The sequence below is a fragment of the Limulus polyphemus genome, unplaced genomic scaffold (genome assembly GCF_000517525.1).
Source record: "Limulus polyphemus unplaced genomic scaffold, Limulus_polyphemus-2.1.2 Scaffold1125, whole genome shotgun sequence".
NCBI classification, from domain to species: Eukaryota; Metazoa; Arthropoda; class Merostomata; order Xiphosura; family Limulidae; genus Limulus; species Limulus polyphemus.
In genome coordinates, this window is record NW_013666735.1 from 293,817 (window position 1) to 311,238 (window position 17,422).

Below are 17,422 nucleotides of genomic sequence, written 5' to 3' on the forward strand. Positions count from 1 at the left end.
CTCGCTATAATTCACAGCAATCACACACTTACTTATGGTGCCTACTGCTCGCTTGACTCGATTATCTCAATTATCTCTCTTCAATCTATCTCCGGCTTATGTACTAAAGAAGAGGGCATCTAGCAAATGCTGGGACATTTGTGAGGTTGCCCGCTAAGTCATGATCCTTCTAAAACTCCAGCGCGCATGCTCCCAGCATCGCGTGACTTCCGCTGTTGTAACAGTATGTACATTTTTCTATTTTTAATTTTAAACATTTCACTGCACAATACATTGTTCATAATACTTGAAATATTCAGAGTACGATACAAAAATAACAAATCTTTAACTAAAATTCTTAATTAAAACAATCTCATTTATTGTGTACAAAATACTTCTAATCTTTAACAAAATCTTACCAATTGTTGTGAAGATATATTAAGAAAGCTCAGAGTTGTTGTAAGTATTGTTGAACTGTGTATCATTCTCCATATAAGAAGTAGCCAAATGGGTTCAACTCCATAACCATAAGGTTAAGAAGGGCTACAGCTGTTATTGCAGAAAGGTTGCTTTAAGTTTTATTACAGGCATCTTGTCTTTTGACAGTTTGAATTTTTTTTTTTCAAGATTATAATTCTTACCATTTTAGGACATTTATTTTGACACGACAGCATTTTCTCTTTCTCTCCTGCTGTCGAAGATGTCCACTGATGACATGGAATGTAGACTGTATTGAGCTGGCAGTGACACTTTTTACGATATCTTTGCTGGCAGGGTGGACAGGGATCAGGGTGGCAAGGAAGTAGACAGAAATGAGTGCAACCTGCTGGTCGTGGTTTACTACAGGATTCTTCACAAGGCTGACAAGTTTCTCCAGCCTGCATTACAATAAACTTTATCATTATTGACTCAATAACCAGTCTTTTAGGAAAACTGTATAATCTGAGCTGCAATAAGTTCCTAACATGTAAATGTCACTTTTTTTAGCCTGTGTGAAATCTTCTACATAAAAAATATGCTACTGTAACTACACTTAACAGTATTCTGGATTTGTTTATTCAATCTTTATTTATCTAAATTTTATTAATATTTCTTTTTTTATTTGTATTCTGCATATTCTACGACTGAAAGTTAAAACACTGATCTAAAACAGAAACAACCAAAACTGTATAATATTATATATTTTGTTAATTTATAAACGAAATGATAATTAGCTATCACAAAGCACAAGTGACTTAACACACAGAACCAGCATGAATAAAACACAATAACTACTAGGAAATATTCTCTTTATTTGATTGCAAGTCTAAGTCTCCCACTTAATAGACAGTATACTGTAGCTAAAAAGCAGGATAAGATTTAACACTCCTTAATGTAATGTTCTTTACAGTAGTTATAGCTAGGTCACTTTTGCTGATGATGTAGCAGTAATTACAGGTTTGAATATTACCTCCAGAACAGTAAGATACACATTAGCATAAAGTAGTCTCAGTAGATACTCATAAACCACTGCTTAGGAGAGAAAACCAAACCAAAAGTAAGAAATGGATATCAGACTTCAAACAATGGGATGAGTAAAGCTGGGGAAAGTGCTCTTTACAGATTATTCCAAATTCAAATCCCTTAACAACAATTAACAGTAGTTTGTTCAATGGCAGAGGAATGACAAAAACATTTGTATCTTGTTATCTATGAGCCTACAAGCTCTAGACACAAAGCCTCTTCATAGCTATCAGCTGTTCAACACATACAAATAAAAAATATGGCATGGATGCTTTTTAAGCTAATTATAACATAGAAAAGCTAAAAAATGAAACTGAACAATATTTGTATGCTTGGTATTCTAGACTTTATTGATACAATCTTTACTTGTCACAGTTTTACATCCATCTTTTGAAAGCTATTTTGATTGTCTGTTCTTTGTATTTTGAACTTTATTTTGTACATTTAACAATCAAAAGTAAAAACAGCAACATTACCTTTCACAAAAATATCTTCAGTTGGTAATCAGAATACAATGTATAATATCAAATTTATTATATAACTAAAATAATCATCAAAGTACACTGTTCTTCCCTAGGGGAAAAAAAATCTAAAACACACTATACCTGAAGCTCTGTAGATGCATTGACTACTGTATGACATTCCAGAGAGCACGAGTGATTACCACAACCCAAAAGACGCCCACAAGATTTCCCGCATGACCATGGCCTTGCCTCTGAACAGGGAAAATTTGGTGTCTGAAGTAAAAAGACAGTTTAATTTTAGACGTACAAGAGATTTTTGCTCACTCTCTTGCTGCTCAACAGTTTATGCTGATACGTTACAAAACACTTCCACTCTATAAAACAACATACACTTTTAGATCCTTTACCGAGAAATGTTTAGTTTCAAAGTTCATAAAAAAGTTATATGTGATGATAAAAATTTATCAATGGATATATGCAATAGAACTTCTTAACATAAACTGATGTCTACTAAGGTTTAAATGAACATTTCAAGATCAATAACTGACAAAGTATTAGATATAAATCAACATAAAGAGAGATAAAGAAGATTTGGATAATTGTGCTCTTTTCTTTAAGGCATTAATACAAACTTATGAAAACTTTTTGTCCATTCTGTCCCTCAAATGAAATGTTTTATTGGAACAGTACCATAATAACCAATAAAAGTTAACATTTTCATAGAGTGAAAATGTATTTGATAGGTACTTACCTCTACTCACACAAAGCTATCTCGATCCTGGACTGCATTCTAAGCATGGCTAAAATTGTTTGCTAACAGCACACCAGTCTTTCATATACCCAATCAGTTTCACACCATTTCAGAACATGTGCTATTCACGTGACCAATCATACTGCACCATCTATACTATCACAACTAGCTCCCTCTACTATTCTAGAACAATTTTCACCTTTGAGAATTATCAGGTACAAACCTGAAACACCGGCATATAAGTGGGGAGGAAGGGTAGGAAAGGTAAGTACCTATCTGAAATACATTTTCAGTGTAAGAAAATGTTAACTTCTGAATCAGTCTTACCTCCTCTAACCCAAAGCTAGAAGACCACATTGCAAAGGTGGAAGGGCCAGTGAAGGCGCATCAATATCCAATCAAGCGGAAAGCGACTGTACTAAAAGAACGATGTGCAAGAACATGAAAAAAAAGCACACCTGTGGGATATAGCACTACTTCCAGAACAGGCATGCTCTTTGTGCAGTAATTAGCACACGAACAAAAAGAGGGCGGAACTCAATTGGCAGGCACCAATGTATTCGGGAAAGAGACATACAGCACCGAATCAGTGGGAAAGTGCTGTATAATCATGACTTGAAACATGGAAAGAATAGTGTGGAAGCAACAATGAGCCCATATAAGTAGGTGTCAAGGGCAGTGCCTTGGGTTTCATCAGAGTATGTCAAGTGTGGTCCTCCCGAGCAAAAACATCCAGGGGAAGCACCCTGGATATGTAGGATTATGAGAAGAAAAAAAATCCAGGTATGAGTGTGATCATAAGGGTTTTCATAACCAGCCCAATGTCATACTTCACTGACATATGTAGCAGGCCGTAGTACCGGACATAGTGATAGCCATAATATTGTGCTAAAGAAAAACGACATAACTATACGTGGCTAGGACTGTATATGAATAGGCCAAGTGTGGTCTGCTCAGACAAAAAACATCCATAGGAAGTGCCTTATTATTTTCCCCAAGTGTGGTCTGCCTAGGCATAAACATCCAAGTGAAGTCCATCTGGGCAAAAAAGATCCAATGGAAGCAACTTGCATAAGATACAGAAATCAACAAATGTGGTTCCCTCGGGAAACACCCAGGGTGAAGCACCTTGGATATATAGAATTAAGCCAAGTGTAATCCGCACGGGCAAAAAACATCCAGGAGATGCGTCTCAGGTAACATCGGATTATGCCAAGTAAGGTTCATCCGGGCAAAAAACAGCCAGTGAAGCGGCTTGCATAAAAAATTTTTGATCAACAAGTGCAGTCCACCCGGGCAGAAAACAGCCAGTGGAAGCATCTTGCATAAGAAATCTTTTATCAACAAGTGCAGTCTACCTGGGCAAGCACCTTGAATACTGAATATTATTGTATAATTCATTCTTCAATACTGTAATGATTATAACAACTATAGCCCTCTTCTCACTGAGTGGTTACACATGGGCTAGAAAGCTTTATTTTGTTTTACAAAACCCACTCAGGAGGAAACCTCCACGGTCCACCACTCCAGTGACTGGGAATCACAAGTGGTAAGGACTACCTACCTCCAGCAGAAAAGAAGGGGGGGGGAAATACACGTTGGGAAGTCCAGAGGAATGACACACCGGAGACAGTGCAATGAATGTCTGCAATTTCCTATTTTGAGAAGCAGATAGACTCCGATTGTAGGAATCACAGGTCAGTAGGGATGGGCAGAAATCCCCATCTGCTTTACTCATGAGGTCCATGAGTGAAGGTCCTTTATAAATGAAACTAGCAACTTTTAACAAAAAAAATATAGATACACATACCACTGGACAAGCTGTTGGTGGTCTTACAGAAACACTCCATCTCAATAGTGAGCATTATAGAATTATTCATATCTAGTGCAAATATAATATGAAGCATACCTGACCAGGCAACACCCACCACCAGGTGAGATCCTGAAATACGATATGTATAAACTAAAAATATATAGGAAAAGTAATATGTTGACTTACCCCAGTCAAAGGCAAACACCTGTGTAGAATTGCCACAGGAGGAAGATAATACCTGCTTGAGGAAGACACAGCTAGGTTGTGCAGGTAATGTGCTGGGAGTTGTCCACATCCCAGCCTGAACAAATTGGGTGCAAAGAAACACTATGCAGGTAGCAACCTTCCATGGGCAAGTCAGAATATACCAGCTATATGAGTTGATGAACCCAACCAGCGAATGTAATAGGAGACAGATTACAGGACACAGAGGGAATCCTTGGAACAAATAAATGGGAACAATAACATGAAAGAAGGAAGTATGAGCCACATAACATATCAGAGAATGAACCAGACAAAGAAGTATCCAGGAGTACAAGTAGGAAAGAGAAAGTAAGGAAATGCGAGAGAAGGACATACCACCTACTTGGGCAGCAGATGTCTAGGGAAGGAAAACCCAGTCAAGATAGAGGATAACATAAGAGCAATGGGAAATGATGTGGGAAACATCCATGCCATAAATGTCAGAACCACGACAACCACAAGCAAGGAGGAGGAAAAGGACTTAAGGGAAAGATGGTACAAGGAACACATAATAATAGGTTCACATGGAAAACTGGGCAGGGCATGATGGACAAAACTGAAATACAATATGACAAAACAAAATGAGGAGGACGGACACGATGAAAGGAATGAAAAAGGAAGGAAATAATAAGGTAGGAGAAAGCTTTCTGGAAATGGAAAAATCAGAAGGTGTTCAACAGGACAGCCTGATAATTAGAAACAGTTGACATGGACTAATCCTGAACAAAAAACAATTGCAAAAAATGAAGTACTGAAGGATGGGAGATGCAGAAGCCATGGCGAATGGACCAAGGTCTGAAGGTAGACCACTGCCTCTGGAACACAGACAAGTGGGAAGGTCGATTGAACAGGAAAGGAAAGACACTACATGAGGAGTGAGTCCCTGAGCTTAGGCAAGGGACAGAACAAAAGACACACATAAAGATGGAGTTTGCTGACATCGGAATGAAATATGTCTGATCCCGATTGTCAGAGAAAAGATTGGGACAGAGATAAGGGCAGTGGATGACGTTCCAGTAATGACCAGAGCAGAGGGTACTACACCAAGCAGGCCAATATGGAACAACATGTAGGACACAACAAGGAGTGGTCTGGAGACGGGAAATGACTCTGAAGAGGAGGCTTATTGGAGGGCAGGCAAATGGTTGAAGACCCCTCCAATCCTGACTGAATGCATCTACTCCTAGAGTAGACATTTTGATATTCCAGTGGCAAACACATCTGTATGTTGTGTTCCCAGTTGAGAACACACTCACTGAAATATCCATGGAAGAAAAGATAATCGTTCAGCCACCATATTCATAATGCTGGGAATGTGGCATGCCAAGATCACTATGTAGTGGTCGTGGGCCCAGTAAAGAAGATCCAGAGTCTGAAAACACAGAGATCTAGATTTGGTGATATAGATAATGACAGTGGAATAGTTTGAATGAATCATAACAACCCACCCCTTCAGGAGTGGGAGGAAATGATACAGAGCCCTACGAACTGGAAAAAGTTCCAGGATGTTGAAAACAGAGAGTAGCCTCCTCAACAAACCATCGACCAGAAATCTCTTGGGATGTCAGAAAAGCCCCCCAACCCAATAAGAAAACTTCAGTATGATACTTCAGACAAGGTGGAGAAATGGGAACCCCCACTGTGGTCAGTTCCCTGTCAAGCCACCAAGCAAGGTCGGCCCTGATTCCAGGGGGAAAGGGTAATGGGATGTTCCCAAGGGATTGTGGGAGAAGTTTCATTGGTCAAGAAACATCCACTGAAGGGAATTCATGTGAGCTCGACCCAAGGGAATGAGAGCTGCCAAGGAAGCCCAGATCCCCAAAACTGAAAGAACCCTCATACAATGAGAAAAGGAGAGGGTAGGGCCATTGAGACTGCCCGTTCCATAATCCTGAGCTGAAGTGGAGAAGGTTGGCTCGATGAAGATGGTAAGTGAAGAAAAAAAACCCAATGGAATAATAATTGAGTGGAGTTAAGAATGGACTTCTCCAACTGGATCAGAAAAACCCTACCTGATTAGCTTCCCAAAGAAGTAAGCAGGCATGATTGACCAACGGGGCATGGGAAGAGATGAACAGGAGCCAATCATTCATGAAAAGGAGAGTTAGAAGATCCAATGAGTGAAAATGATGGGAATAGAAGGTACATCAACAAAACACTCGAAGCTGAAGATAGACCGAATGGCAAGACCCTTGTGGACAAACTGAAGAAAACAATGTGACACTGGAGCAGTTGGAATATGAAGATAGGCATCTGTCATGATGATTTGGTCATCCAGAGTCCTAAGGAAAAAAAACCCTAAAGTAAGAGGTAGGACTCCATGGAGATGCAAGGTGGCTCCAGATAAGAGTTCAATTAGGACAGGTCTATGATGGGTCTCCAATCTCCAGTCTTTAGAGGGACAAAATGAGACGAGAGGAAAAGGTACAATCCCGAGGAGAAGAGAAGGAGCTCTGGGAAGTGGATGGGGGGAGAGAATGGAACTGAAGACAGAAACCTTCAGACAGGACCCATAGAATCCACGGAACTGTCATGAAGTGTAGCCAGAAAGACACATAAGCTAAACATACTTAGAGAAAGTACTCATTACTAATGAACTAACAAAACCTAAAAACTTGTAGAGTCTACAAAGTATATAAAAAATAACAAACTTGGAAAACTATGAAAATCGACCTAAAACATAAAACAATAAGCCTAAAGTACAAAACCACTAAAGGAACTTAGAAGATAAAAGACACATACATATCAAACCTATAAGTCCACTCAAAGAATTGATAAGACAAAGAAAACAAAAGTAAAACCTACTCCAAGGAACATAAGAATGAAAAGACATCCAGTTAACAATAACGAAATCCAACTCAAATTTAATCCCCAATTAGATGTGACTAGTAGTATAGAAAAAGGAACTTACAAACTAACTAACATAAACAGTGAAAGGAAGTATAAATAACGAACCAACATACCCATAAATGAAGTTACAATTACTCAAATAGTAACTATCATGTAAAACCCGTAGGTATACCTAAAATTAAACAAAACAAAGTAATAATCAAACTCTAAATGCAAATTTTATACTAAAGTAACTTAGATGGTAAAAGAATTATAAAACGGACTCCCCACGAACTAAACTCTGTACTTTCCCAGCACACATTGTTGGCTGTCATGAGAATTTCATCATCCATCATATAAACATCATATAAACAAATTAGAATTTGGAAAACAGAAATATTTATAAGGCAAATGAGTACAAACAATGAAAATCAAACACAAGAAGTTGAAACTTATATAAATTTATGATCAAGCATAAACAAAATTTTGTAGTCACATGGAGAGTCAGTTAAAACACACGACTACACAATATAATGCCAACTGAGAAAGTGTGGGTTGTTCTAGAATAGTACATGAAACTAGCTGCGCTAATATAAATGATGCAGTATGATTGGTGGAGGGTAGTCACGTGTTCTGAAATGGGATGAAACTGATGGGGTATAAAAGACTGGTGTGCTGTTAGCGAGAAATTAGAACAATGCTTAGAGGACAGTCCAGGATTGAGATAGTTTTGGGTGAGGGAGGTAGGACCGTTTTGAAATGTAAGGGATCTAATAAAAATATAATATAGGGAAAAAAAATTGTGAATTATTCAGAATTTTTCCCCTTATTTAAAGTATAATTCTTAAAAAATGATGATACCTCATGTTTTCCATAACAGGTAACAGGTACTGGAACTTGACAAGGAGGACAAGGATAATCCAGCATTTCTATACGAGGAGGGGGCACCACTTCCCATGGTCCAGCACGTTTAATCTAGAATTTGAAATGTTAAAAAATATGCAATTAAAATTTAACATAATGTAAGAAAACAACTTAGATTTACCTCTAAATAAAAACAACTTAGGACTACAAGAAAATATAGAGATGTATTTTTAACTATGTTTACAAAATAGTGGTATATCATATATATCAACACATACACATCTTGAGGAAAGAATATATACCAAGCTTGATTTGTAATTTATTAATCAAAACACATAGAGACACATCCTAGTCCCATCACCTTATGCAGCATTTAATGAGATACACATGATAAAGTTAAGAAAGCTTGGCATGATAACAGATAACGATTGAAGTGTATTAGCTTACTTGCTATTATTTGATACAAATTAAAAAACAGAAGAAACAAACTGTTTAATAAATACCTCATATCTGAGGATTCAAAAACATGTAATTGTATACCTTTGGAGGTTCAATCTTGGTAAGAACAGCTACATGACAAACAGCAGGACAGATGTGTCCACAGTCAAGCTTTTCATTACAAATCTGAGAACAAGGTGGACAGTTACCAAAGTGACAGCGGTGAGGGTCACGACTAGGATGTTGACAGGCTGGTGGAATGCTGAGACAGAAATTATAACAGCTTTTAAAAGATAATAACTTGAGATTCTCAGAGAAAATAAATATTATGAGCTTTTCTTCTTTCTTTAAAATTGATCATGAATTTCTTACTGACTCAGTCTAAGTGAAAGGTGGTTTCAAGCTATTAAAGAATAAAAATACTTTGTTTTTTATTTCATTTGTATAAACTCTAGAGTCTCCTAAATGAATATCAAGATTTTTTTCAGAAAAACTTTATAATGTTTACATTTTAGTTACTTTTTTTTTGTAAATATACAAAAAAAAACAATGATTTGTAGAACTCGCTGCATACTCAAGGTAGTTTACATTTCAGTAGACATTCTTCCACAAACCTCATTTAGTCCTACAAATTTGAGTGCCCAAAATATGAATTCATGCAGCTCCGAAATATACATTTTTAGGCACACAAAAAAATATCAGTCACTAGAACAGAATGTCTCAAAAATAAAAATGCAAGATCTACATGTAGAAGAATCTGCTCTTTCTATTGGTTATAAACATGTTTATCTGCCATGTAAAGTTGATTAGCAAAAAATAATCTCAATAATCTCGAAGTGGCTTTTTTGGTGGGTTTGATAAATTTATTGATATCACATTTATTGATATTGTTTCTAATTGATTGGAAACTGCAGCAGCCTATTTTTGATGTCAGAAATTGAAGCTCAGATGTATCACATGACATTGAGTATATTTTAAATAGTTCTTTTTGAAATTAAGAAGTAAAACTTTAATAATATACAAATTAGAATTATAAACAACATTTTTACATCAAGTTTATTAACATACATTAATGATAAATTTGGTTAAACAAATTTGGATGTAGCACTGTAAAATATCATGACACAAACAAAAGAACCAAGACTCAATGTGAAGGGTTAATCAGAAAAATTATATATAAAGAAAGATAGCAAGAAAAAGGGGGTCACCTATATGAAAAATGCTCATTCAAATTAAGCTACTTTAAAATTATATTAAGGACATATGTTAATTTTCTCTCTAAGTTTGGATAACAACTACAATCGGTGTATTTAATACCAGCATGGTTTTCGGCATCTTGGAGGTTTAGTAGCTTTTTCTCTTCCACAAGGAACAGTTTTCTTGGTCTTTCCACAGCTACATGTAATATCTACCATCACTCGACATGGATAACAGGGTCCTGTAAAAAAATATGCATAGATATATATATATACATATGTATTCAACAGAAATATCCCTCACTGCAATGTTTACTCATAAACCCTTTCAAAGAAAATTGATTCATCCATTATAACAAAGACAAAGTTTTTAACGATCAGCAAATATACAGTTTTTAGTACTATTTATATGAAAATATGATTACTTAGATTTCAATATGATAAAATAAAATATAAAGTTGACTGGAGATTTACATCTCTACAAAAAAATATTCAAAACGATTAGAAAAAAAAACCTTTACATTTTTTTATAAATTTGCACATAAAATGTTTTTATATAAAATAAGATACAAAAGTTTATAAAATAATTTTAGCTTAATGTTTATTTTATACAATGCTGATAATGATATCAATAACTTCTGTTGTTTGAAAGAAAAGACTTTAAAAGATGTAAAAGCTCATTTCAGCCTCTCTTCACAATAATGTATCTGATACTATAAGGTGTTCCAAATCATATAATGTCATCAATACGAACTTCTGTTCAAAATTAAGTAACTATAAAGATCTGAACCAGAGTAGATTAAAAATTAATTACATGACATAAATTTATTTACATAAAAAAACTGTAAAGAAGTTCTTAACATCATAAATCAAAACACCAGAAAACGAAAGCCTATTCTGAATAAAATCCACTGAATCATCAGTCAAGTACCCTCACTGTTAACAATATTTTCAGCCTCAGTAATAACTTATGATATTCAGCTAGCTTAGAAGTTTTACATTAGTCCTATACTAGTTGACAATGCAAATAAAAAATCTTCATAATTTTAAAAATTAACCTAAAAAGTATTAAAAACATTATAATCATAGTAAACACAATCAAGAACTATACTGGAAAATGGAGTAGGTCATTACTTACAAAACACAAACACTCCAGTTGTCTGCTTCTAACAAACATGGCTTTAATGTGAATACAAATAACATTAATATGTTAACAATGCATTCACATACTTTTAATAGTGCAAATTTACAAAGAAAAAACTGAAGCTACATAAAAAAGGCTAAGAAGCAGACATAAACACACACACACACACACACACTAACCACCAATCTGAAGATTTATATCATTGATTCCCAAGGTAAGCCTTATACTAGCATAAGTTATCACTGATTCCCAAGGTAAGCCTTATACTAGCATAAGTTAGCACTGATTCCCAAGGTAAGCCTTAAACTAGCATAAGTTATCACTGATTCCCAAGGTAAGCCTTAAACTAACATAAGTTATCATTGATTTCCAAGATAAGCCTTAAACTAGCATAAGTTATCACTGATTCCCAAGGTAAGCCTTAAACTAACATAAGTTATCATTGATTTCCAAGATAAGCCTTAAACTAGCATAAGTTATCATTAATTTCCAAGGTAAGTCTTATACTAGCATAAGTTATCATTTATTTCCAAAATAAGCCTTATACTAGCATAAGTTATCACTAATTCCCAAGATAAGCCTGACACTAGTATAAGTTATCACCAATTTCCAAGATAAACCTGACACTAGTATAAGTTATCACCACTTCCCAAGATAAGCCTAACACTGGTATAAGTTATTACCATTTCCCAAGATAAGCCTAACACTAGCATAAACTATAAATAATATGGAGCTATATACAAACCTGAAAGGCTCATTGACAGGTCTATCAGGAGGTATAACTTTTTCAAAAATATGACAGAAACATGAATCAAAACATAAGAAATGTCTCTCTCTCTCTCTCTATTAGGAGCTAACGTTAATAACAGTATTAACCACAAGGTAGGAAAAAGGAAACTTTACCCTTAGAAAAATATTACAAAGAATACAAGTTCATATATCTTTATAAAGGTATGCATTATTCAGTGTGCTATTGTTAAGCAGTGTGATTTATTTCAAAGACAAGTGTATTACTGTGCCAACTACTGAACTAAAAATTCCTTAAGTCCTGAAAGAGAAGCAACACTTTGAAGACCTACTTGTCTTAAATAAGAATAACTAAAAGAGATAAAATGAAACTACAAAGCAGTCAAAGGCAGTACATTGGATGTATTGATTATAGTCATTTGCTCAAGACATGAAAATGTGATGTTGGTATAAAGAAATTCATGAAGGACACCCTAAAATTATTACACATTATTATTAGGCACAATTCATTACGCTCTGTAAATATACATGATAAGAGCTAAATTAAAATAGTATGAAAACAAGTTAAAAAAAAATGTCAATACTTGAAAAGTGTTTAATACATCTATCTTGAAGACTCAAATTGTTTGACATTAAAATTGGGAATTATATCAGCTGTAAAATCAGTGCTGCACTTGAAATACCTTAAAATTATTATGTAATATAGAAACCAAAACCAGCATAAAGGCAGCATCTAAACCACAGGTCACAGTAGAATGACCTTCAAACCTCTTTGTAACAAAAACTGAGGAAAGCAATTTCTGAAATGCAGATAAGCATGAAAAAAAAGTGAAGTACATCCAAACTTTTCCTTATTTTTTTAAACACCTATAACTGAAGAACCAATCCAACATTAAGGAAGTTTGTTAGAAGATAAATCAAATTTTAAGCCAGCTGGAGCACTATTATCGATCTTGCAAAGAGAGTTCACAATCAGAATTGCCACACACACACACAAAAGTATTTAATAATCTTACATACCTACCTATAAATAAAACCAATACATGTATGGAAAAGAAACAAACATTATTTATTAACTTTTTGATTACATCTTTTTCTTTTTCGTAAAAGAGAAACAGCAACACTATTAAGAGCCAGGTAAGATAATTGTAAAATTATCTATAGAGTTCAGAGTGAAAATTAGCAAGATTAAAAAGCATACATACATACACAAGAACCAATGTTTATGACTTGACAACAGCTGTTATATCTGAAACCAATATGTATTCTCCTTAACTTGATGACATCAGCTGTTACACTTGTGATTGTTATACATTACAAGTCTGATTATATTATAAAATAATTGTTATATCTGTAATTATGATGTGTTCTCCTTAACTTGATGACATCAGCTGTTACACTTGTGATTGTTATACATTACAAGTCTGATTATATTATAAAATAATTGTTATATCTGTAATTATGATGTGTTCTCCTCACCTTGATGACATCGACTGTTACACTTATGATTCCTGCACATAAGAGTGCGATTACACTGTTGTTCACATGAAGGACACTGACCATCACAACACTGAAAACAAAGAAGTGTTACCTTTTATTAACATGTCTGACTCAAACTGATTTCATTGTTTTGGGGTTTTATGAAGACAGTGCTAAGAAATAAAAAGGAAAATAAATACGTACAGATAAAAAGTTAAATAAGTTAATTTTTGTCTCATCTTTCACTAGGCACATGAGGCCATGCATTACTCCAGTTTCTTGGGGAACATGTGGATCAGAATGGTGACACATTCCACTGAAAAGATGCCAATCCATCACAAGTTAATTCCCAATTACCAACTGATACCTATTTTACAACTAGGTACTGAAATACTTGGGGCTAAAATGCCTTGCTTAAGGACAAAACATGTCCCGAGCAAGCCTCAAAAACCCACAACCTTTCAACAAATCTATATTACTAACCACTACCCCATGCTGGCAACAAATGCATACAAACTTATCATTTAACCCTCTGTCAATAGCATTGGTCCATTGGACCAACTACATATCTGTAGAGCCATACATGGTAACATTTACTATAATTCTGAATTTACTATATATCTTTATGAAATTTGGCAAACTTTCTGTAAACATAGCAAGTCTGTTGTACAAAAAAATCAGATTTTTTAAATACAGTATTTATATACTGTTTTGAACATCATACTAAGCTGCTCCAGGACTATCTGTGTCAGTCTGTCCCTAATTTTTGAAGCAACAGACAAAAGGAAAGGCAGCTATTCAAAAACATACATCTCCAACTCTTGAGCTACTCTTTACCAGTAAATAGTGGGATTAATTGTCACTCTATAACGCCATCATAGATGAGCATGTTCAGGGACAGAATTTTATCCCACAGATTGAGAGTTTGAGTGGTCTTACCACCAGGCCATATTTATATTAAAGATTTGTCTGTGAATTTCCTAAGTCTTTTCTGAGTCACTCAGAGTGCAAGGTAATTCTCATGTTTTAATATTTAATTTGCATACCCTCTAGAACCTCATAAATGAATATTAAATTTTATAATAAAACATTATATATCCTTTCTATTATTTTCTCTATCTTAACACTAACAATAGTGAAATCATCAATGTAGGGTAAAACAAAACAATTTAAAAATATGAAGTCAAGTCAAGTCAAAAACACCTATTTTTCTTCCTAGAATGACTACCAATTTAACAAATATTACAATTATTTATTCTAATAGCCTAACCTACTAACCTTTTCACATCTGCTTTCATTTCATAAACAAGAAATCTTGCAAAGAAAAAGCTGCTCTTTCTATTTGTTATAAATAATCCAATAGCAATATCAGAGAGAACTGACATTTTTTAAAAGACAGAATGATATGGAAGAGGTGAGTCATGTGGGTTTGACATTTTTAGTATATCTCAGTAAAGCAAGTAGTCAGAGGTTCTAAATTTTTCTTCTGGTTTGTCAGTAACTATAGTATGTGTTCTTAATTAGTTGGATACATGCATAAAATTATATAAGGATAAAAAGAAAATCCAAAATGGGCAACTTGGAACACAGATGCATCACTTGACACAACAAAGTGACGACTGAGAATTTATTTAAATATTTCCTTTTGAAGTTAAGAAGTTAAAAGTTGAGTAATAAGAAAATTTAAATTATAAGCTATGTTTTGATGCCAAGTTTATTAACATACATTGATAATACAGCTTTTATTAAATTTTGAACAGAACTCTATAAAAGGTTGTGACATGTGCAATTTGGTCTAGCCATTGACATGAGATCAATAACAAAGTGGATACATGATATGGGCCACATATTTCAAAAGTGACATATTACAACAACTATTTTATCTTTTTTAAAACTTTCATAACCAAGAATGTACCCAAATCCACTTAATAGTTAAATAGGATTTGTTTATTATTTTTTGGCTTTGATTTAAATTAAATTTATTTATGGACTCACAAAACCACAATCGAACTAGCTAAAATAGAAGGGGAGAACTGCATTGTGACATTTACTGTTTCTTTTGTTTTTGGATATTATTAAGTCTCCAAATGTAATGGTAGCTCAAGCTTAGTGTAGCACTTTGATTTTCAAATGCTAACAGCAGTTCTACACTCGGCGTTTACAGCTAATAGAAGTTTGTGATGTCAAGCAGTATACAGGGCAATAAACAGACAATGACACTCTCCTGTGACAAATGATCTGTTATATCGTTGAAATTATGTTAGCCAATATTAATGAAGTTATGATTATAATAAATCACTACTTATTCTTCACACTCTCTTGATAATAAAAAGAAATTCATACCAGTAGTCCAACTTCAGCCTTACTTTCACACCTCAACGTAAATAGTTGTGTTGTAACTATACGTAGTTATGAACAATTTAACACGTAATATAACAATACTTAAATAAGTACCCCACAATTTTCTGAAGAATAATTTTTTGTACTTTTTTTTATGTATATTCTGTGTGAAAGTTTAAAGATTTACTTTCCGAAAGCTGTCACTAAATCGAATTAAGCAAGCTTTAAAGTCAACTTTGAAAACATAGTTTACTGAAACTGTTACTTCACCTTTCTACTACATGTATGTCGTCGACAATCTCTCAATCGTTTACACTTGGTTTCACATGTATATTCTTTGGAGCACGGCACAGACTTTTCTCGCTGTCCACAGCGGCAGCGTTTCACCCGCATTTGTCGACACTTAATTTTGAAATCAAAACTAGAATTCTTAGTTAAGCACACATGTACAAAATTATGTCATGTGACAAAATTTAACTTCATTAAAAAAACATTCTTAAAGATGAAGTTTTCCTGTTCATAATAAATAATGACATGTGTACAAAATGGTAAAAAAAGTTCAATGTTTTAAATAAATTTACATAATATATTATCAAATGACTATATAGTACGATCTTGTATAATCTAAAGTTAAGCTTTGTCCAATACAACTAAATGTTTTTATTTTTAAGTAGTTTTTTAAAACAAATGGCACTTGTAATATACTCAGTTTTATATGAAATGTGATTGATAAACTTCATTACAACTTACAAACTACTTTGACTAGCCTTCAAATGAAAACAGTAACTCACCGTCCCACAGGGCCCAGGGTGGCAGCGCTCAGTACATCGATGGATGCCACATTCCAGGAGTTTCTCACAAGAATCACCACACACTGGCACATCTTCTGTACATGGAAGTTCCTTCACTGAAGACAAAAGAAATTACTGCTTTCACAGTTAAAATAACTTATATGTGGGTGTATATGAGAAATTCTTCTTAAAAGAGAATTCAAAGTGATTCAGTATGACCACTCCAGTATCTTAGCTTCCTAGACTATCACAGAAATAATTCTTACATTACTTATACCTATATATCTGTTTCGCAATGAAACACAATGATATCTCTACTTAGATTTTATATGACCAAAATTATGAATAGCAGATTCTCACAAACATGAAGTTAGAACTTGGATTGACACCTCTCATATCAGTTCTCCAACTTGTAACTGAAGCTAAAATTACTTAAGTAATGTAAAACGTAAAAATATGTTGCACATATTTTACTTTCTCTAAAGACCAGTGTACACTTATTGAATTAAAATGCACAAATGTCATATGTATTGAACAATTTAAAAAAGGTTTCAAAACTATAAATAAATTCAATATATATACTGAAACATGGAAAGTGGAAGAAGCCTTAACTGGCTTATAACCTCTTTCATTCTAGAATGAACACAAATTATAACATGAAAACATAAATGTTTTAGACGAAATAAGCTTAAATCTCATAACATTTATATATTTATATATATATATTATTTTTGTTATATTGACCTTTCACCTGTGCCTGGCTAACAATACAGAAGTTACAACAATGCGGCTCATGTGCACTCATGTTACCTTATCAAATAACATAAAGGTGACCTTTGAT

At 34.2% G+C, this 17,422-nt stretch overlaps 1 protein-coding gene across 2 annotated transcripts in view; it reads right to left on the bottom strand.

The window, feature by feature from the left end:
- The window catches only part of LOC106462247 (NF-X1-type zinc finger protein NFXL1-like), a 47,393-nt gene that overhangs the window by 6,689 nt on the left and 23,282 nt on the right, over nt 1–17,422 (bottom strand). For both annotated transcript variants that reach the window (XM_013922147.2, XM_022389448.1), the window contains 8 exons: nt 16,582–16,697; nt 16,061–16,192; nt 13,451–13,541; nt 10,202–10,322; nt 8,987–9,146; nt 8,444–8,557; nt 2,088–2,219; nt 621–857 (listed from right to left, as the gene is read on the bottom strand). In XM_013922147.2, coding sequence (XP_013777601.2) covers nt 621–857; nt 2,088–2,219; nt 8,444–8,557; nt 8,987–9,146; nt 10,202–10,322; nt 13,451–13,541; nt 16,061–16,192; nt 16,582–16,697 — 1,103 coding nt within the window. The remainder of the gene's footprint in view (nt 1–620; nt 858–2,087; nt 2,220–8,443; nt 8,558–8,986; nt 9,147–10,201; nt 10,323–13,450; nt 13,542–16,060; nt 16,193–16,581; nt 16,698–17,422) is intronic.